Here is a 21,637-nt window from a genome sequence, read left to right as displayed (position 1 = left end):
AACCCGCACTTCTAGTCCCTAGGCTCACGTGGGAAACATCTGGATCCCTCTCAGACGGTTTCCCCTATGTGTATACATACATGCTCCTGTGTGCATGTGGAGGTCGTTTTCAGTAGCTTCCCACATCCTCTCTCCCTAACCTCCAAGCTCACCATCTGTCTAGGCTGACTAGCCAGCCAGCTCCAGGAACTCTCTTTCTCCACCTCTCCAGCACGGAGGTTACAGCTGTTTGCTACTGCAACCAGCTTTTTATGTGGGTGCTGGGGCTCCAGGATCCTACTGTTTTCCTGGCAAGAACGTTACTCACTAGCCCATCTCCTTGGGCCCTCTGTCTTTTTTTAAGTGCTCATAGAATTCAGCCCCTTGTGAGTTGTTTATACTGTGTGGTAGTAGTAAATGTTCCAATTATTTAAGCATGTTAGCTGGAATATAATAATTAAAAAAAACCCATCCCACATAACTAAGCAGAATATAGGTGCTAAAAGACAAGTCTTTTCAGCTGGCCTTTAATCCCAGCACTTGGGAGGCAGAGGCAGGTGGATTGCTGTGAGTTCGAGGCCAGCCTGGTCTACAAAGCAAATCCAGGACAGTCAAGGCTACACAGAGAAACCCTGTTTCAAAAACACAAAAACAAAAAAGCAAAAAAAAGAAAAAGAGAAGTCCTATTTTTCCCAGTTAATATGGTATTTTCATATGCTTGTGTCCTACAACTGAAGAAAAAAATAATCATAACTAGTATTTCATTCATTTTTCACTTATCCTTTGACAAATTCACTATATATATAGTGAATCCTATCTACCCCACCTCTCATTCCACCTGGACTTTTTTTCTTTTTTTTCAGACAGGAGCACTATGTAGCTTAGGCTGCCCTCATTCAGGACCCTCCAAATGCTGGAATTACCAGCTGTTCGCCATGCCCCCTTTCCTCAGACCTTTTCCGGTGGAGCTCCAGTTGAAGAGCCCTTGTATCTTGGTTTCAGATGCTCTTCTGCTGCGTGCAGGGACTTTCTCCAGGCTGTTGGGCGGTGCCTCCAAGCGCTTGCTGTAACATGCCAGAGTTGCCTTCTGAACACTGCAAGTGCACTAGCTGAGCACTCCCTCTGGATGGCTTATTCCCTTGTGAAAGAATGACACGGGAAGAAAAACAGTTTGTTTTGTTTTGTTGTTTTTTTAGCCTTGTGCTAACCAACCTGATCGGCTTGGTTAGCAGCTGTTTCTCATTCATTCTTGTAGTATAGGGAAGATTTGATTGGTGTCCTTAGAACTCTATCTAGCTCACTCTAAAACTGCTTCTTTTAAACGTCTATAATTGGGGGCTGGAGAGATGGCTCAGTGGTTAAAGACTGACTGCTCTTCCAAAGGATCCAGGTTCGATTCCCAGCACCCACATGGCAGCTTACAACTGACTATAACTCCAAAATCTGACATCCTCACACAGACGTACATTCAGGCAAAACACCAATGCACATAAAATAAAAATAAATAAATTATTATTTTAAAAGGTATATAGGGGACTGGAGAGATGGCTCAGAGGTTAAGAGTACTTCCAAAAAGGTCCTGAGTTCAAGTCCCAGCTCACGACCATCTATAATGAGATCTGGTGCCCTCTTCTGCCTACAGGCAGAACACTATACACATAAACAAGAAGAAAAAAAAAGAAAGAAAGAAAAAAGAGGGAAAAAAAAGTCTTAAAAAAATAAATAAGGGCTGAGAATGGCGGCGCACGCCTTTAATCCCAGCACTCGGGAAGCAGAGGCAGGAGGATCTTTGTGAGTTCAATGCTAGCCTGGTCTACAAGGAGAGTCCAGGACAGCCAAGGCTACACAGAGAAACCCTGTCTCAAAAACCAAAAAATAAACAAACAAATAAAATAAAATTTAAAAAGGGTATATAATTGAAAACATAATTAAACATAACATAGCAGCTAGAAACCACCTCTCCCCCCTTCCCTTCTTCCCTCCCTTTTGTTTTGTTTGTTATGTTTTGTTCTGTTTTTGAGACAGGGTCTTTCTGTGTAGCCTTGGCTGTCCTAGACTCACTATGTAGACCAGGCTGGCCTCAAACTCACAGCGATCCACCTACTTCTGCCTCCCAAGTGCTGGGATTAAAGGTCTACGCCACTATGCCTGGTTTAATACATTTTTTGAATTACATTTTCGGGGGGGGGGCACATGTGAAGGCCAGACTACAAACGGTAGGAGTTGGTTCTTTTCTATCCTGTGTATTCCAGGGATCAAACTCAGGTCATCAGGCCCAGCAGCAGACGCCTTTACCTGCTGAGCCATCCCCCTGCTCCCCTGACAGACTCTTTCAGGCCTGAAAGCCCTATTTGCTGCCCTTTCCCCCTTCCCTGGGAGAGGGTGAGGACCGCTTTGAGTACAAGCAGGCTTCATGTCTCCTCCTTACGCCCCACAGATGCTCTGAAAGGGATGCCCAGCTGGGCCTCTGTGCACATTCCAATGAGGCTGTACCTGCTGCTCCAGGTAGGTCCTGAGAACACAACTGTTGTGGGAAAGAAGACTCTTCTGCTTATCTCTTTTTGAAACAGGTTATTTATTAACCCATAGGCTGTGATGGCCTCAAACTCTCAATCTCCCTGCTGTTTGTCTCCCAAGTGCTGAGACGACGCTATGGGGACCCCACCACACCTGGCTTCCTACAACCTTAAGTCCCCACTCATTTCCCCAGCTTTTGTGAGGAGTCTTACAGGGTTGATGAACTCTTCTCATTGACTAAATCCACAAAATAATAATCCTAAGAGTCACCACTTACAGTGTACCTCCTAGGCACTTGAGAAGCGTTGTATGCCGTGTCCATGTGTGTGAGCACCATGGTCCCCTGTCTTTATTAGGGTTTCCATTGTTGTAGTATAGAGACCATGACCAAAAGCAACTTGGGGAGGAAAGGGTTTGTTTCATGGTACACCTCTCAGGCCACACTCCATCACTGCGGACGTCAGGGCGGGGACTGAGGAAGCCATGGAGGAATACTGCTAGCAGGCTTGCTTCTTGTGGCTTTCTCATCCTGCTTTCTCTATATAAGTCCTTTCTCAGAGGTGCCCGTGGCAGAACTGCCTTCCCTGTGGAATAGGCTCACCCAAATCAATCTCTAATCAAAAATATACCCTCACAGGCTTGCCCACAGGCCAATCTACTAATGGGGGTATATATTCTCAAATGTGCCTAGTGGGGGCATTTTCTCAAAAGACTTTAGCCTGTGTCGAGTTGAAGAAAACAAACAAAAAAACAAAAAAATCCCACAACTAATACATCCTCCTTATCCATGGAAGATACATTCTAAACCCACCAATGAAACCTAAAGCCTTAGAGAGTACTGAACCCTATTATATATACAATAACTATCGTTAAGTTTACTTTCTAAATCAGGCCAAGTAAGATATTAGCAATAGTGGTTGATAATATAATAAAACAATTATGACAATTTACTGTGTTAAAGTTGCATGTCATTGCTTTTTTTTCTCTCCAAATATTTTAATTTCTCACTGTAAGATAATGTTTTCAGGCTGTCACTGATGCTGGAATAACAGAAAGAAAAATTATGACTTAGAGGGGGCTAGTGTGTGTGTGTGTGTGTGCGTGTGTACTGTCATTTAATTTCCCCTGGCCCTCCAATTCATTTCTTTATGTTTGACTAATGAGAAAATGTCCACTTAGAAGTTAAGCATCTTGCCTTATGCCACATAGTAAGTGGTTGGACTGGTATTGGCATGCCTCCCATGCATCTCCGGCTACCTTGCTCCTGTGACCCTTCGCCATCTGCACACAATATGCAACCCACACAAGTCAGAGGCACCCTCCCACCAGTGGCAGCTAGAAGGTGTCACAGTCTTTGCCTACCGTCTCTCCGTTCTCCTAGGTGAAGGACTCCACGTCAGCTACGTCATCGGTGGCCTCCTCAGCATCCTGCTGATCTTGTTGGTGATTGCGGCTTTGATGCTATACAGGTGACCTCAGCTTCGTTGCATGGGTGACGTGTTCTTTGGTCCCTGTTAGCCTATCAGGGCTCTCCTGAAGCTTCAGTTTGCTGAGTACACTTCCACATAGCCTAGTTTCACCACTGGGCCCTGGTTGGAGTAGCAGAAAGAGAGAGTGGAAACCTAGTTACTAGTTCTTCCATCAGAACCTCAGGAGTTTCCTTGTTGGATGAGTCTTTCCATACCCTTCAACATGAAACCATTAGAATTACAAGAGGTCTCCCCTTCCCGTTAGCACAGCCTTCCTCCTCAACATGGCTGATCGAGCATTACTTGCTAGAAATCACTTTGAAAAGGCACAATATGCCATTTCAGTTTAGGATCTCTTTTTTTGTTGTTTGTTTAAAGGTTTATTTATTTGTATATAGAATATTCTGCCTGCATGGACACCTACATGCCAGAAGAAGGCATCAGATCACATTATAGATGGTTGTGAGGCACCATGTGGTTGCTGGGAATTGAACTCAGGTCCTCTGGAAGAGCAGCCAGTGCGTTAACCACTGAGACATCTCTCCAGCCCTCAATTTAGATTCTTTTCTTTTTTGACTTTTTTGAGACAGGTTTTCTCTATGTAGCCTTGACTATCCTAGACTCGCTTTGTAGACCAGACTGCCTAGAACTCACAGAGATCCACCTGCCTCTGCCTCCCGAGTGCTGGGGTCAAAGGCGTGCGCCACCATGACCTGCTGGTTCTTAATTTTTCTAATGCCGTGGCCCTTTTATACAGTTCCTCATGTCGTAGTGACCCTAACCACAATATTATTTTGTTGCTACTTCATAACTGTAATTTTGATAGTTATGATTCATTATGTAAATATCTGATATGCAGGATATCTGATGACTGACCCCCCCCCATACACAAAGGTGTTGCCACCCACAGGTTAAAAAACCACTGCTATCGATGCATTTTCCCAATTTCAGTTCCCTCCTCTCTGCTTATAGCTTGTGCAGAAACCTAGCCAGCATACCCAGTAACAGAAGTACTAACTCCTCACTTTACAGAAGGATTAGACCGTGTGTCCCACTAGCCCCTGTGGTAAATCACAGGGGTGGGATTAGAACAAGGATCCCTCTCCCGCACGGCAAGTAGCCCAGAAGGGTGGCGAGCTATCACTATCAACCGTGTGAAATGATAACAGTCCACGGCCTCACAGTTCATGTGGATCGGAAATCTGGGCACGGCTTCACGGTGTGCCCTGCTTCAAGGTCTCTCGCGGGTTACAGACAGAGTTAGGACCTTGTCTCAAGGCTAGACAGGGCAAATTTTTCGTCCAAATATACTCAAATAATTACTGGCAGGATCCACTTCTTCACCGGCTGTTGGTTAGAAGTCTCCCTCATCTGCTGCTTGCCTGGGGACCTTTCTATATAAGTCAGTTTGCAACGTGGCAGGTTGCTCTCTTTAAAAAGGACAGGGAAGGAGGGAGGGAGGGAGGGAAGGAGGGAGGGAGGGAGGAGGGAGGATGCACCACTCAAGCTGGACACAATCTAGTCTTTAGTACTTTTACATAATGGGTTCACTAGAAGTGAGTCACCAGCTCCGGCCCACACTCAAGGGTGGGATTCCGAAGGGTGTGGCTGCCAGGAGGCTGCTTCCCACACGTAGGTTACATCTTCCCAGAGTATCATACCTACAAAGATCTCAACTAATTTCTGGGTGATTCTTCCTCTTGAAGACACAGAAAATCAAAATTCACGGACCCTGGAATGGGAAACCTGACCTACAGCAACCCCTCTTACCGAACCTCTACTCAGGAAGTGAAAATCGAAGCCGTTCCCAAACCAGCCATGTACAACCAGCTCTGCTATAAGAAAGAGGTAACAGTGGAATTTTCTACCTAGGCTTCTCTGGGGCTTGGGGACGATAAGAATTATGACTGAATTGCCTGAGTGGATAAGTAAGGGCCGCACGTGCTGTCCCATCTACCCTTTTGGAGATTATACTGAACAGAACGTAGCTCGTAACTTGGTTTTCTACAAAGATCTAAAATCTTTGCTGGGCACTGGTGGCGCACACCTTTAATCCCAGCGCTCGGGAGGCAGAGGCAGGTGGATCCCTGTGAGTTCGAGGTCAGGCTGGTCTACAAAGTGAGTCCAGGACAGCCAGGGATACAAACAGAAAAACCCTGTCTCAAAAAAACAAAAAATAAAATAGAATAAAATAAAATCTTTGAGGGACCTTAGTAAAGCAAGGCCAGAAGATTTAAGTCTGAAAGTAATATCAGTCGCTCTCAAGATTTTCCAGGTGTATGGATGCTTTGTTCCTTGGGTTGTCTGTGCTGAGGCCATACCCTTCTGAAGCAAGGGGGCTCTTTTAGATAACACCCCCAAACCCTAGAGCTCATGGACTCTTTTCTCTACTATCTGGTGCAAGTGCCTGCTATTGGAAATGGCTAGTTCTTTTTTTTTTTTTTTTTTTTTTTTTTTTTTTTGTCCTGGACTCGCTTTGTAGACCAGGCTGGCCTCAAACTCACAGTGATCCACCTGCCTCTGTCTCCCGAGTGCTGGGATTGGCTAGTTCTTTTCTTAAGGTTTTAAGAGATTTTTCTAGAAACCTAGAGATTTACATGTTTTTATTTTTTTTAATGTTTTGTTAAGTCAGTGCAAAATTATGTACTGAATATTTGGGCATGAAAAATAGTCCTCTTTCCACAAGGGGCTCTGAGGTCTGAGATGTCAGTTTCCTAATCGGGTAGAACCTGGTTTCTTCTAAAATCCTGCAACCTTCCCTGAGATATTCCCTAAGAAGCCGCTCGTTGGTCTGCTGTGACTTGTGTAGCAGTCCACCCTGCACGGCCCTCACTATCCACAGTCAGCCTGGGCTGTGGATCCAGGGACTCCTGTCTTTAAAAAGCCCCCGCTGTAACTCACGAGACTACCTACCTATGGGTTCTGAGAACGGGAAACCTGTTTCTGAGAAAGGTTCTTGAGGATTCTTGAGTTCTTAGCACGGCCTGTGCGAGGCCCTTGATTCCATCCCCACTACCACCAGAAGGGAAGGAAGGAAACTGTGTGACCTCTTTCTCTTGTTGTCTGTTTATTCCTCAGCAGCTTTTTCACCCCTCTGATAGCCTTTCACCCTTTCTCTTCTGATTTCCTCTTGACTTCAGGTACCAGTTGCTGTGTGTAGGAAACAGTGTTTCCAGAACTACCATTGCCATGAACCCCACCTCCCCCCAACTAACCCAGTGCATTTCTGTGTGGGCCTGCACGTTATTTCTCACTAACTTCGGTTCCGAGGGCGTGCTGGGTGAAGGGGTGTCTCTGTGTAGGCTTGCAAATGACCTCCGTCTCTCTGCATGGTTGAGGGACTCTTAGAAGGCAGCGCTCATCCGCCATGAAGCATGAAGCATGTAGCATCGTGTCTGCTGCACGGAGGGCCTTAATAACTATCTGTAGTTATTATTCAGTAATAACTAAGTGAGCTGTTACTAACAGGAAGCAATGGTTGGAGACTATGGGTAAGGGTACCCCAAGAGCAGAACCCAAGCTGTGATGGCTCTTTTGTTCCTAGTGGTGGCAGGATAATATTTGGAATCTTCCACAAGCCAGAAATGAGGCTGCCCTTGAAGAGTACATAAAGGAGGAAACTTGAGCTGAAGTTTAAGCTATCCTCAGAGTGATGCTGGTCGCTCAGGATGGTCTTCATGGAAGCAGTTCCAGAGTGTCTTCCCTAAAAGAATTACAGGCTACAGGGACTCAATGAACGTACATTAATAACACAAATACTATTTCTAAGCCCCACTCCTCTCAAGAAGATCATTCAGGGCTGGGGAGATGGCTCAGAGGTTAAGAGCACTGTCTGTTCTTCCAAAGGTCCTGAGTTCAATTCCCAGCAACCCCATGGTGGCTTACAACCCTCTATAATGAGATCTGGTTCCTTTTGGTGTGCAGTCATACATTTGGGCAGAATACTGTATACATAATAAATAAATAAGTCTTTAAGAAAAAAAGAAGAAGATCATTCAAAGCAAGCAGCAACATAAAGATCCTGACTGCATGTATACTGAATTGTTTTTGATTACTTATGTCAGCATGATGTCCCATTAATAAACCACAGGGATGATGCAGCAGGTTAGCACGTGGTGTAAATGCATACTGAGTTGCTTTTGATTGTCTTATATTGGCATGATGTTCCATTAGTAACCCATATCACAACAGCTAGTGTGTTAGCATGTCTTGTGTCCAGTGCTCTTGACAGTTGCACCCCCTGAATTGCCTCAATTAACCCTTACAACAACTCGCGTGACTCATACGTACTGCTATTCCCCTACGCTGCACATGTGAAGACCTGGTTTAAAACTGTTAAGTAATTTGCTCAAGATAACTTAGCTAATGAGTGGTTGATAGAAGACCAGAAGCCATGGTTTCTCCCCTCCCGCTGTGAATAATGTAATTATTATCACAGCTGCCCTTAGGTGGGACATCACATTTGCTCTGACCACATTGTTCTACCAGTCTGGGAGGCTTTTGCCCTCCCTAGCCACTTCCGTTCAGCTCCGCTGTCATTCTCAGCTCGCCATGAGATCCTTTCTAGGATGCCAACTGACTGTGTGTCTCTGTTCTCCACCCCAGGGTGGACCTGACCACGGCTACACCAAGGAGAAGATCAAGATTGTTGAGGGGATTTGCCTCCTCTCTGGGGATGAGGCTGAGTGGGATGACCTCAAGCAACTGCGCAGCTCCAGGGGGGGCCTTCTACGGGATCACGTATGCATGAAGACAGACACGGTGTCCATCCAGGCCAGCTCTGGCTCCCTGGATGACACGGAGACAGAGCAGCTGCTGCAGGAGGAGCAGTCTGAGTGTAGCAGTGTTCACACTGCAGCCACTCCAGAAAGACGGGGCTCTCTGCCAGACACAGGCTGGAAACACGAACGCAAGCTCTCCTCAGAGAGCCAGGTCTAAATGCCCACATCCTTTTCCCTGCCTGCCTGTTCCTTCTCCTCTGTGGACTTCCGATCCTTGCGTTCACACAACAGCAGCCCCCCCCTTCCCGTGTGCTCGTCTTCCTCCTCCTGCCTCAAACTGCTCCCGAGCCCCCATAGACCCCGTAACTCATCTGAGTCCACAGAAATAAGGGCCCATCTCAAGAATCTAGACCTGGATTTTACCATGAACCTCACCTCTTGCACTCTATCCTGGGCCCCCCGCCCCTGAAGCTGGGCTCAGCATGATTCTCTGTCAGCACAGAGCCCCGGCTCCCTTGGCCCTGACCCCCTCTGTGCCTGCCCCACAGCACCGATGCAGTTGATGACATAAGACTTCCGTCTCTTCCCCATCACAGTTGACATGATGGCTTCTCTGCAAACTGGCCTACCAGGGGCTGGGAGTGGAGGTCACAGGTAAAAGGTAATGGATAGAGGTTGAGGGACGAAGGAAGAAACATCCCAGCTGGTCTGGGTGTTTGGGAAACCTCCAGCCTCGTGTGTTAGTAATTACGAAAAGCTCTTTGGGCGAGGGGGGCGGGGAGTGGGCACACTTGAGCCCTGTTGTCTTGTCCATTGCTGGCAGTGGACATTCTCCTCCCCCAGGAGTCACTGCTTTGTCAGCTGTGACACAGAGGAAGTGTGGGTACGGCTTACGCTGTTTTTTTTTTTTTCCTCCTGCTAGAGTGTCTGGGGCCATTTTCTACCTTGGATAACTGGAGGCCCCTGTCTTTAATAGAAACTCCCTCCTGGTGCTGCTCCTGGCCAGTGCTCTTCCTAAGCACTGAACTCTGCTGTGAGCTTGAGCGAACATGAGGTGGGCCTTGGCAGCCTGACCTGGAAGACGGTTAAGGAGCTCTGCGTAGATCAAGCACAGTGTCTTACTCGGGCTTCTTTCCTCTGCTCTTCTCTCTCCCATTCTCGGGGACGCTACGGGAAGCGGTTCTGGAGCAGCCTTTCAGAGAATGACGAGGGAGAGCAACCGGGGGGACCCAGGACGCGCAGGGGCTCAGGAGAGGTACTGTGAGGTTGAACCTCTTGAGTTCATCCTCAGGTGCTCAGGGACCCAAGTTCATGGACACAGCCTGTGGCTCCCATGCGGACTCTTTTCATAGCCACTGTCCACGCTGAAGTGCCGGCGCTTGCTTCCTGCTCCTTCATACCAAGGGCTTCTCCCAGGGTTAGCGGAGACTTTTTGTGCTGCCGTTAAATTTTTTTATCCGAGCGCTTCCTTTCTGAGACAGGGGCCTATAGGTTTGCTTTTTCAACCCTATCCTTGTGTCATCTTCGGTCTCCAAAGTCTAAAGAGCCAATGGAGATGCAAAGTGGCGAGCAAGGAGTAGATACGTAGCAAGGACCAGTGCAGAGCCAGTCCAGGCATGGCTCTCTAGAAACCCGGGGCAACAGGAGAGATTGACAGGAGCCAAGGATGGAGTGGGGAGGGGGCTAAGGGAAGTTTCCTGATTTAAAACATCTCTCATGGCTATTGCTCTTCAGAGATCAGCTGCCAAGGGTATGCTTGAAAGACAGGACAAGAGGGAGTCTTTTCTGGCCAGTTAATAAGAGTAGGAGGCAGATGTCAAGCCATTAGTCTTGTTCTCATGAGCTAGGCCCAGACGTGGGTCTACACAGATAGCCTGCGCCAACTAAAATGAGTACAGTGCCACTTCTAAGAGGAAACAGGGCCCCCTGCACACGGAGTGAGGCAGCATGTGAGTCTTTAACTTCACGGTCGCGGAGGAGGAAGAGAACGGGAGAGTGGCACCCTCCTGAGTGGACGGGGCAAGGTTCTTATTGCACTTGGGCCGTTCAGAATGTAGAAAGGACACGTTTGAGGAGCTATCTGTTTGAGCACTGATTTACTCTGTAAAAAAGGGCAACGTCTCTCTGTCCTAAACTAATGGAAGTGGTTTCCCCATGCTCATGTGTAATGATTTTAACATTACTCACGGGAGAGGTTGGACTTTCTGGAGTTATTTAACCACTATGTTCAGTATTTTAGGGCTTTATGATAATTTAATATAAATTTAGCTTTCTTAATTATGTCGGCTGGATTGGAGTCATGACTAATCTTGCACCTGCACTATCTGACAGACCCATGCTGTGGAAAACCTACTTGGGGACATCACCTCTGGCATATTCAGAGATGTGTGACCCGTGGGGGGGAGGGGGAATTAAAGGATGTGAGGTTTGTGCTGGCGTTTCCACTCATCTTGAGAACATAGGTCAAGATGAGAGAGCTCGCCAGCGTGTCATCCTGAGTTCCTCTAGAGGAGGATGGCTGAGAGGCTTCACCTTGAATGCAGCTCATCATCGGGTTGACGGAAGCTGCCTGACAGGGCCACAGTCATGGCCGTTAGTGACATCTCCGGGCTCCAGAAGCTAATGTCATGGCATATATACCATGAACCCATTACTTCCGTTTTCATTCGCTGAGGACTCCCACATCACAGGACTTGACTGTGCCTTGCAATGATGGTGACCAGCAAAACTGTCCAAGATGGCATGAAAAACCCTGCAATGGGAATTTGGTTTCATCTCCAGTACCACACACAAACAAGACTCCATTTTTTTAAAAAGCTACATTCTAATCACCAGGCGTGGTGGCGCACGCCTTTAATCCCAGCACTCGGGAGGCAGAGGCAGGCGGATCGCTGTGAGTTCGAGGCCAGCCTGGTCTACAAAGGGAGTCTAGGACAGCCAAGGCTACACAGAGAGAAACCCTGTCTCGAAAAAACAAAAACAAAAAACCAAAAAGCTACATTCTGGTGCACGCCTTTCCTCCCAGCATTCAAGGCAGAGGCAGGAAAATCTCTCTGAGTGTCAGGCCAGCCTGATCTACAGAGAGTGATTTCTAGGACAGCCAAGGCTACACAGAGAAACCCTGTCTAAAAAAAAAAAAAACCAACAACCCACAAACCAAGCCAAAACAAAAACTTATATTCTCCTAACTTTCCCACTGAGTCTCAAGGCTAAGAAAAGACACCAAGGAGCCCTTAGCAGGTTCTATGAATGTGTTATTCTTGTGAAAAGTAAGGAATATCCTAGTCCTAATGCTATGCTGCTTGTAGAGTTTGATTCCAAGTGTCAGTGGTTGGTTTTCTAAAGCCTAAACTGTTACTAGAAGACTGTTCCCGCTCAGGGTACCACCCACACCTAAACGATGCTTTGGTCTCAGAGTCGAGGCCAGCGGCAGCACCCTCGCCACCCCTACTCCCACAAAAGGACAAATGAAGAAAATGAAAAGAACAAGAAAGAGTTGGGTCTGACTGACAAGAAATCTGGTGTACCAGAAACAAACTTGAACTACAAACTATTGTTCAAGGGCAGGGCTGGAGAGATGACTCCGCAGTAAGAGCACTGACTGTTCTTCCGGAGGACCCAGGTTCAATTCCCAGCACCCACACGGCAGCTCACAGTTGTCTGTAACTCTAAGATCTGAGACCCTCACACAGATGTGCAGGCAGGCAAAACACCAGGGCACGTTGAAATAACAAACAAAAGAAGAGTTCAAGGATAACTAAATCCTTTCTCCCCCAACATTCTTTAAAAAGAAAACAAATTCCCATAATAGGAAAAGATGGATCTTGAGGCTGAGGGGAGGGTTGAGAATTCCTTGCTCAGTTCTTCAGTCCCCGTCCTGGAGAATATGAGTGGGAGCCTAACAAACGGGGACCAGGGAGATAGTTCACTCAGTAGAGACCTTGTTTTGCAAATACAAGGTCCTAAATTTGATCCCCAGAACCCATGTTTTTTTTTTTTTTTTAAAATGCTGTGGGGCATGCACAGTGGGCATGGTGGCAGCTATGGTAATCCAGCCTGCTCTAGTGAGTTCAAGGCTAGCCAGGGCAACATAATGAGACCGTTTAGAAAAGAAAGACCAAGAAGGTTGGCATGCATTTGAAATCCCAGCACAGGAGAGCTGGTGACAGGTGAGCCCTGGGGCTTGTTGGTGAGTTACAGGACAGTGTGCGTGTGAGGGGACAGTCGCTGGATGGCTTCTGAGGGATGACACCCAAGGTTATCTTTTGGCTTCCGGGTACACACCCAAACACCCACCACAGAATTCTAATAAACTAGACCAGTGGTGGCACATGCCTGTAATGCCAGCAGTCTGGAGGTTGAGAGACACAAACATGAACATCGAGTCTTGAGCCCAGCCTGGGCTAGCGAGACTGTCTTCAAAAATCAACAAAACAGGCTGGTATATCACTGTTTAAATTTATCTAATATTTGTACCAATAAAGACAGGGGAGCATAAACTGAAGTAAAAACCTGCTAGGCCAGCAAGGTAACTTTATTTTCTGAACTATATACAAAATATCTATTTTCAAGCCTCATTCTACGACCAAACAGCTCATTAGAAATCTCTTTCTATCTGTATCCTTTTACCTAGCTAGTTACCTTTCTGTTGAGCTTCTCCAAGCCAAAGAGGGCCCCTTAGCTCTCTTTCCTAGAACGCTGTTTTACCTGTGTGTGGACAGCTGCCTCTGTGTTGGTCCTGCACGCCCTGACTCTTACCATGGGCCCTTCCACAAGGGCTCTTCCCAGCCTCCAAAAGGGAGCTAAGTGCTATTAGAAGCCAAATTGTCTCAAAGAAGTCTCTAACTCCCCCTTTACACCCTTGCCAGGCTGCAGCAGGTCACCTTTACAGTGGGGTAGCTCGAGGCTACCCAGCTTATTTTGCCTCAGGTCACAGAGCAAAGACCATAAGACCACTACCAAGCAACGTGCCTTCAAACAGGCTGGAACTTTCCATCCTTCACCATTGTCATCTATGGAGGCTTTTACAGGCACATCCAAGCTGCGTCTCTTCAGGGCACACTGAATTGCATCTGACATCTATTTAAGCTTTTATATTTAATGATTAAGTTTTCTATGTATAATAATCAAATATCCTGTAACTGGCTAGAGAGATGGCCCTGCCGTTAAGAACACTTGCTGCTTTTGTAGAGGACTTAGGTTCAATACGCAGCACTCACATGTTGCTCAGCCATCTATAGCTCCAGTTGCAGGGGATCTGATGCCCTCTTCTGGTCTCCATGGGGGCCAGGCACATTCATGGTGTAGACAGGTAAAACCCTCCATATAAAATAAAAGTACACACACACACACATACGTATTTATTGTATATACAGTGCTCTGCTCTCATGTCCTCCTGCACACCAGAAGAGGACTATAGATCTCATTATAGATGGTTGTGAGCCACCATATGGTTGCCGGGAATTGAACTCGGGACCTCTGGAAGAGCAGTCAGTGCTCTTAACCTCTGAGCCATCTCTGTAGCCCATATACACTTTTCTTTTTAAATCACCAAAAAAGGGTTGGAGAAATAGCCTAGCAGTTAAGAATGCTTACTTGAGCTCTTGCAGAGGACCTAGGTTCAGTTCCCAACACCACATGGCAGCTCACAACGACCTGCATCTCAAGTTCCAAGGAATCTAACACTTTGGGCATCAAAAGCATAGAGTGCACATATGGACACATACACACACATATATATTTTAAATCAACAAAACAGGAGGCTAGAGAGATGGCTCAGTGGTTAGGAGCACTGGCTGCTCTTCCAGAGTCCCTGGGTTCAATTCCCAGCACCCACATGGCAGCTCACAACTAACTGTAACTCCAGTTCCAGAGGCTCTGACACCCTCACACAGACATACACGCAGGCAGAACATCAGTGCACATGAAATGAAAGTAAATACAATTTTAAAAATCAACAAAACAAAACTATATTTTTGCAAATTATATTAAAAAATGTGATCACTGCCTTTTGGTATCATAAGAACAAATGGCGGACCCTAAGGTGAAAAGGCCTGAGGCCCATAGGAAGGTCTCATGAAGAGGACTTTTTTATATTGATTTGTTGTGTGTATGTATGTATGTATGTGTGTCAGTAGACATGACCCTGCACCCGTGTGTGTGGCAGTCAGCAGATAACCTATGGGAGTCAGTTCTGTGACTTGTGAACTCAGGACATCAGTCCTGGCAGCAGGCAGCTTTAGCTATCAAGCCCTCTCTCAGACCCTGATAGGGAGGTCTTTGTGACACTTTGTTGACACTTTTTGAAACCTAGGCCTAAAGAAAGCCCAAAGGCAGAGATGATTAGCAGCTTAGAAATGTTCCCAAGAGCTAAGGGCGAAAAGGCTACTAACACTTGAAGAGTTCTGGGCCTTCTATTTACGGACATGACTATAAAGGGAATGTGGTCAAGGGTCTGGGCATGGAGCTTACTGATAGACTCTCGCCCAGCAAGTGTTCAGAGGCGGGGACTGCTCCCTCAGCACCGCCACCTAACAGCAGAGAACCAAAGTGACTCCCTTGCCTGTTTTTTTTCAAAGTCTATGGCGTTTCCTCACAGAAAGATGACTCAAGTGTTCAGCCAGTCTGTTTCCAACCATCCCCTCGCTTGTCTTCTAGATCACTCTCCTGCCCTTCTTAGGGGAGCAGTTTCATTTCCAGTGAAGACTCCAGCCCTGCACTCGAAAACTCCTCAGCGCGGTGGGAAAACAGACTCAGCCTACGATTCTGAGTTTAAACCCCAAGTTGAGTTACTTACTAAGCTACCCGATCTGCTGTTTTCATTTTGTGGGACCAAGAGCTCACATGCCCTGCCTTCCCTGTGGTTTTTCTCCCCTGTGCCTTAAGAGCTTGTTGATGGCTAATGAGGCATCTCTCTGTCCCTCTGCCTCCTTCCTCTTTTATGAGGCTGATGTTTCTTTCTCTGGTCAAAGTTCCCTGTAATAGCTTGCATTTTGGAGGTTAGAAAAAATGGACTGTAAGAAAATGAATTGTTAAAAAAAAAAAAAAGAAAAAAGAAAAGAAAAGAAAGAAACAACACACATATACCAAGGTTATTTACGCCTTCATTTAACCAGTACCTATTAACTGCAACCAGGTGTAAACCAGGAAAGGCTTTGTGATCTTGGAGACCAGTTAAAGCGCAGAACCCGTGGCCACTTGAGATGTGTATTAGTGTCACCGTTTTCTCCAGAGGACAGTTTGGGAGCACTTCAGCTGAAGGCAAAAGGAATTTAATCCTTGAAGCTGTTCCTCTTAGGTTGGCAATAAAGATCTACATCCCAGGACTGGGATGCTTCAACCTGAATGCAGTTGGTGATTTTAAGCGGAATGAGCACCTGCTCCAACCCTAATGGCCTTTTTAGAGACGCCTAACAGTTACTCAGCAGCCACAGAACTTGACATGAGTTTCCTGCTTCTGATGCCTGGAAGTGCTGCTGTGTACTGACTTATGCTACGCTTGTACAGAACCATTGGGAGGCCCCTGGGATGGAGTCACAAGTGACTCTAATGAGTACACAGATGAGTACCAAACCTGTACTGAGCACCTGCGGTGGACAAGATACTATAGAGGCTTCTGCAAACCCTGAAGAGGTCCTGCCACTCCCTTTCCCCCACCTTCTATGGGATTCCTCTCCCTCCTACCTCCTATCCAACTGCTCTAGCTACACTGGCCTCCCTGCATCTCAACCCTGCCAGGTACGCGCCACACATAGGGCTTTTGTATAGCTGTGCCGTCTGCCTGACACTGCTCCTCACACTCATGACTAACTCCTTCACCTTCAAGTCAGTTCTAATATCTTGACAAAACATACACTGACCACTCCTTTAAAAATTTACAATGCCGGGCAGGCTGTGGTGGTTTGTGCCTTTAATCCCAGCACCCAGGCTGTGGCGATCTGTGAGTTCAAGGCCAGCCTGATCTGCACAGCAAGCTCCAGGCTAGCCAGGGATGCACAGTCTTTTGGGGGAGCTGGGGAAGACACCTCAGTCAGTACAGTGCTTGCTGTACAAATGGGAGGACCTTGAATTTAGTCACTATTACCAGCACCCATAAGAAACTGGGTGTTGCAATCTCAGTGCTGGAGATGTGGAGACAGGAGGCGCCCTGGGGCCTGCTAGCCAGCTAGTCTAGCCAAATTGGTGGTCTCCAGTTTTAGTAAGAGACTCTGTATTAAAAAAAAAAAAAGGTGGAGAGCAATTTAGGAAGACAGTTGATGTCTACTTCTGGCCTCTACATGCACGCACACACACATGTGTATACAACATTATAGTACAAGGACATACTACATCATTTATATGTTGACTATATCTCCTCACTTGAACATGAGCTCCTTGAGCAAAGACGGGTTGTGTGTGTGTTTACTTTGTTCATTGACTATTCCAAATGCCTAAAAGCCCCTCCACATACTAGGTATTCAATAAACATTTGCCAAATGAATGAATGAATGAATTCAGACATCTAAAGCCTATCTCCTAATGAGGTTGAAGACAAAAAGATTTTGCCATCTTCTTCTATAGCTCTTCAGAACCCAGACTACACACATCCTTTACTGAGGAAGTCTGAGGTAATACTTTATTTTATTCTTTGGTTTTTCAAGACAGGGTTTCTCTGTGTAGCCTTGGCTGTCCTGGACTCACTCGGTAGACCAGGCTGGCCTCGAACTCACAGAGACCCACCTGCCTCTGCCTCCCAAGTGTTGGGATTAAAGGCATGCGCCACCATGCCTGGCCTGGTAATCTTCAACCTCTCCTTTAAGTGTATTCTTCAGATCATGGCTGATAATATTTAAATAAACTATATACACCAATGACCAGTACCTGGAGAAGACTGTTTCTGTATACCAATTATCCATTTTCCAAAGGTCACTGTTTACCTTGCTAGTTCCTCTCCTTCCTCACATGTTTTCTGTGTTTATTACCTATCTTTCACTCCTCCCCCTCCCCCTCCCCCCAGCAGTCTCGCTCACTCTACAGAAAGCAGTTCCCGAGTCAATACCACTAAAGACTTAATCTAGGCTCCCAGCTTCCATTCGGTATTTTCTCAGGCTACTTAGAAGATTCCCTTTGAATGTCTCTTTCAAACCTGAGAGTAAACAAGCAAAAAAACAAAAACACAAAACAACAACAACAACAACAACAACTGATCTCTCTTCTTTTCCCTTGAGACGGGCATCTCCCGTCTCTCCACCTCCACAGGCAAGAACAGCTCTCCCAGGTCTGGGCTCTAATCACTTTCTTTGACTCAGTTTTCTAGATAGGATCCACCCTTGCCTTTGCACCTAATCTAATTGGTGGCCAAATCCTTCACTCTTCTGGAATCTATTCTTATCGCTTTCATTGCTGTTATGTTAAGATTCCAAACCAGGATTCCAACCCTCACTCTGAAGCTAACTAACTTCCTTAAAATACACTCCTGACTTCATCCCTCTCCTATGCAGAAACTTTCGATATTCCCTGTCACCTACTTCACATAAACATAGTCCTCAGCCTGGTTACCAAGCCCCTCCATGAACTGCTCTTACCTTCCTTAGGCAGCCCTGGGTTCCATTACTTCCCACCAAAAATCTTTTCTTAAAATCAAATCCCTGGCCTGGAGAGGCCTCAACGTTTAAGAGCCCCTGGGGCTCCTGCAGAGGACCTCATGGTGATTCACAACCACCCAAAACTCCAGCCAGGGGAGCCAAAGGCCTCTTCTGATTTCCTCGGTCACCATTTATATGCATGCAGGCAAAACATTCATACACATAAAAGAAACTGATCTAAAATTAAACCAAAAAAAAAAAAATCCCTCAAATCCATAAATTCAGTCCCACACATAGGATGCACTTTCTTGTGTCTATGCCCTGCCTTTGTCTGCTGAGTGACATTTTCTCCTTGCCCCATCTGTACCACTGATAAAATGCCAACTTTCCTTCCTTCCATGTGCACTTTTGTTGAGCTTCTTATGATTCCAGGAATATTGTCAGCAGCGTCAGGCATGCACACTCACACATGTTCTTACAGTAAAAAGAAACACTTCCTACAACTTTTTTTTCCTCCCGAGTCAGGGTTTCTCTGTGTAGTCTTGGCTGTCCTGGACTCACCTTGTAGACCAGGCTGGCCTTGAACTCACAGCCATCCACCTGTCTCTGCCTCCAGAGTGCAAACTCCACGCCCTTGCCAACTCTTAAGAGTGCTGAAATGACAGGTGTGAACCACCATACTCACATCTTTCTTCTCTAACTCTTGGGTTTCTAAAAATTATTTATTATTATTATTTATTTATTATGCAGAAGAAGGCACCAGATCACATTATAGATGGTTGTGAGCCACCATGTGGTTGCTGGGACTTGAACTCAGGACCTTTGGAAGAGCAGTCAGTGTTTTAAACCCCTGAGCCATCTTTTTAGCCCTGGGTTTTTGTTTTTGTTTTGTTTTGTTTTTAAGAGGGGTGTTTGGTTGGTTGGCTTTGATTTTGGTTTTGTTTTTTGGTTTTTCGAGATAGGGTTTCTCTGTGTAGCCTCAGCTGTCCTGGACTCACTTTGTAGACCAGGCTGGCCTCGAACTCACAGCAATCCACCTGCCTCTGCCTCCCGAGTGCTGGGATTAAAGGCGTGCACCACCATACCAGGCGTTTGATTTTAGTTTTTTGAGACAGGGTTTCTCTGTGCAGCTCTCGATGTCCTGGAACTTGCTGTAGACTGGCCTTGAACTCAGAAATCTGCCTGTCTCTGCTTTGTTATATTAAATCCTCACATTAAATTTATAAGGTAAACATCATTATTATAACCTAATATTCATAGAAATGTTGGATATTGATTCAAGAAAGAATTTTAAAGCTGGGTCTGGTGTTGCACATGCCTGTAATCCTAGTATTTGGAAGACGGAGGTGGAATGATGCCACTAATTTGAGGTACACTGGGCTATAGTGCCAGTCCCAGGCTAGCCTGGACTACAGACAGTGGTCTTGAAGAATAAAAGTGAGGTGGCTCAATGGGTAGAGGTGTTTGCTGTCAAGAAACCATATTGTGGAAGGAGAGAACCAATGCCTTCCATGCACCACTACTCCTCCATAAGGCAAATAAAAAAATAAAATCGAATTTTGACAATCATATTTCATCAATGAATACTCTCATTTTCATAAAAATAAGCATTGCAGTTCATAAAGGCCATTCCTAGACACTCAGCTTGCTGTATTAAATCCTTACAGTAAATTTGGTTTTTTTTGTTTGGTTGGTTAGTTGGTTTCAATTTTTTGAGACAGGGTTTCTCAGTGTAATAAACTCTGGCTGTACTGGACTTGCTTTGTAGATCAGCTGGCCTGGAACTCAGAGATCCTCCGCCTGCCTCTACCTGAATGCAGGGATTAAAAACGTGAGTCACCACCACCGGGCTTTAAATTAAATTTGTAAGGAAAACAGTTATTCCATTTCCTACTGGAGGAAACTGAGGTTCAGATTAACCGAGAAAAGTGATTTGTTCAAAAGAAGTCCAAGACTACACTTTAGCATCCTGCCTCCATCCGGGGTTCCTTCCACTGCATCCCAGTTACCTCTTGCATCTCCCCCCAGCCCACCCCCCCCCCAATGCCCGCTTCAGCACAGAATTGCACAATCAATATTTGCAAATGCAAGGTCTCAAAAAAAAAAAGAAAAGCCGGGATGTTGACAGCAGTTTAAACATGTGCAGTTAGGCAAAGGCAACATGACGATGGCTAGGAATGCATAGTTTACCACACACCTTTCGCTCTTCAATCTGAAGTCATCGGTAGCCATACCTCTAGCATACCGGCTGCCCACCTGACAAGTAGCCCCTGGGAAACGCAGACGCGCGCGGACCCTTTAAGGCCGCAGGCGGCGCGTGCCCACAGCCCTTTCAAACGGACCAATAAGAGGGCGATAGGCGGCCCTCTCAGGACCAATAAACAACGAGGACACTGCGGGGTGTGCGGCGGCCCAAGCGGTTTTAAACGGCTTAGAGCAGGCCCCTCGGTTCTGACCCGGCGGAGGTGAGTAGTGGGGCGGTGGGCTTCGCCCGCTTGGCCTGGACCCTGAGGAGCCGGCGTCGCGCGGCGTGGCTCGCGCTAGGGGGACCCACGACCGCGGGCGGGGCTGTCGGCGGACGCTTGCCTCCTCGGCGGTCTCGCGAACCCTGCCCGGCAGGTCTGAGGCGGCGGAGCCGGGGCGGAGGCCGGGGAGCCCCCCGCGGCTGGCAGGGCGGGGGTGGGGTGGGGGGCGTGGGCGCTCGCCTGCGTGGGAGTGACCCGGGCTGGGATTCAGGTGAGCCGAGCGCGCGGAGGGGAGCTTCCTTGGCAGCGCCGGAGGATCGCGGGGCGGTGTCGGGCCGCGCCTGCGGGCTGGAGGTGTCCGAGCCTGGGGCGGGGGGGCCGGGGGGGCGGGGGGGAGACCCCTGCGTTGCAGGCCCTTGTTGGAGGGCAGCCTCGCGGAATTGTCAAATGAATGAACACGAGCCGGGGAGGGCTGTGGTGGGGGTGTGATAGCGGCCGCAGCCAGCACCGGAGCTTGGGTGCCTGGGCCTGCCTCCATCCCTGCATCCGCCTCCCCACCACCGCCCCACCTGCGATGGTTTTTTTTTTTTTTTTTAAACCATTCTGTTCATCTGCCGGGGCCCCGCCCTTGGTTTTTCCTCTCTCAGGTGTCAGCAGAGTTGAGATATTTTGCAGCTGTGAGGGTTTCGCGGGGCCCAGTACAATAGCCAGCAGTGTAGGTTAGCCAGGCCTTGCCACTTTAAGGCTAGGTGAATCAGATTCTCACTTTTTCTTTAGCTCTTAGCAGATCGTCGTCGTTCTTGAGAGCTGACCAAAAGACGTGGTAATTGCCAGGCAAGATTGAACGCATCCCATTTTGTTTCTTGCGTAGGAAATGATGAAGGAGTTTGTTGCCAGAGTGGCTGCTGTGTGTTAGAGAATAC

At 47.1% G+C, this 21,637-nt stretch overlaps 2 protein-coding genes across 5 annotated transcripts in view; both read left to right on the top strand.

Moving 5' to 3' along the window:
• Positions 1-10,966, top strand: part of LRP4 (LDL receptor related protein 4) — a 56,760-nt gene extending 45,794 nt beyond the window's left edge. For both annotated transcript variants that reach the window (XM_084775951.1, XM_084775950.1), the window contains 4 exons: positions 2,417-2,484; positions 3,878-3,965; positions 5,672-5,813; positions 8,571-10,966. In XM_084775951.1, the coding sequence (XP_084632077.1) occupies positions 2,417-2,484; positions 3,878-3,965; positions 5,672-5,813; positions 8,571-8,903 (631 nt within the window). In that variant the 3' untranslated portion in view covers positions 8,904-10,966. The remainder of the gene's footprint in view (positions 1-2,416; positions 2,485-3,877; positions 3,966-5,671; positions 5,814-8,570) is intronic.
• Positions 10,967-20,616: 9,650 nt separating this feature from the next.
• CKAP5 (cytoskeleton associated protein 5) overlaps positions 20,617-21,637 on the top strand; it is a 95,494-nt gene continuing 94,473 nt past the window's right edge. Inside the window, exon 1 of one of the 3 annotated variants that reach the window (XM_084776675.1) lies at positions 20,617-20,714. The gene's annotated coding sequence lies outside the window, so the exon portion shown is untranslated. Of the gene's footprint in view, positions 20,715-20,967; positions 20,986-21,637 lie in introns of those variants that run through there. The other 2 variants (XM_084776679.1, XM_084776678.1) reach the window with 2 other exon arrangements.

This window comes from Acomys minous (assembly GCF_964271855.1).
Source record: "Acomys minous genome assembly, chromosome: 3".
Taxonomy (NCBI): domain Eukaryota; kingdom Metazoa; phylum Chordata; class Mammalia; order Rodentia; family Muridae; genus Acomys; species Acomys minous.
The sequence above is the reverse complement of the archived record's forward strand: the minus strand, read 5'-3'. Positions and strand labels throughout refer to the sequence as shown.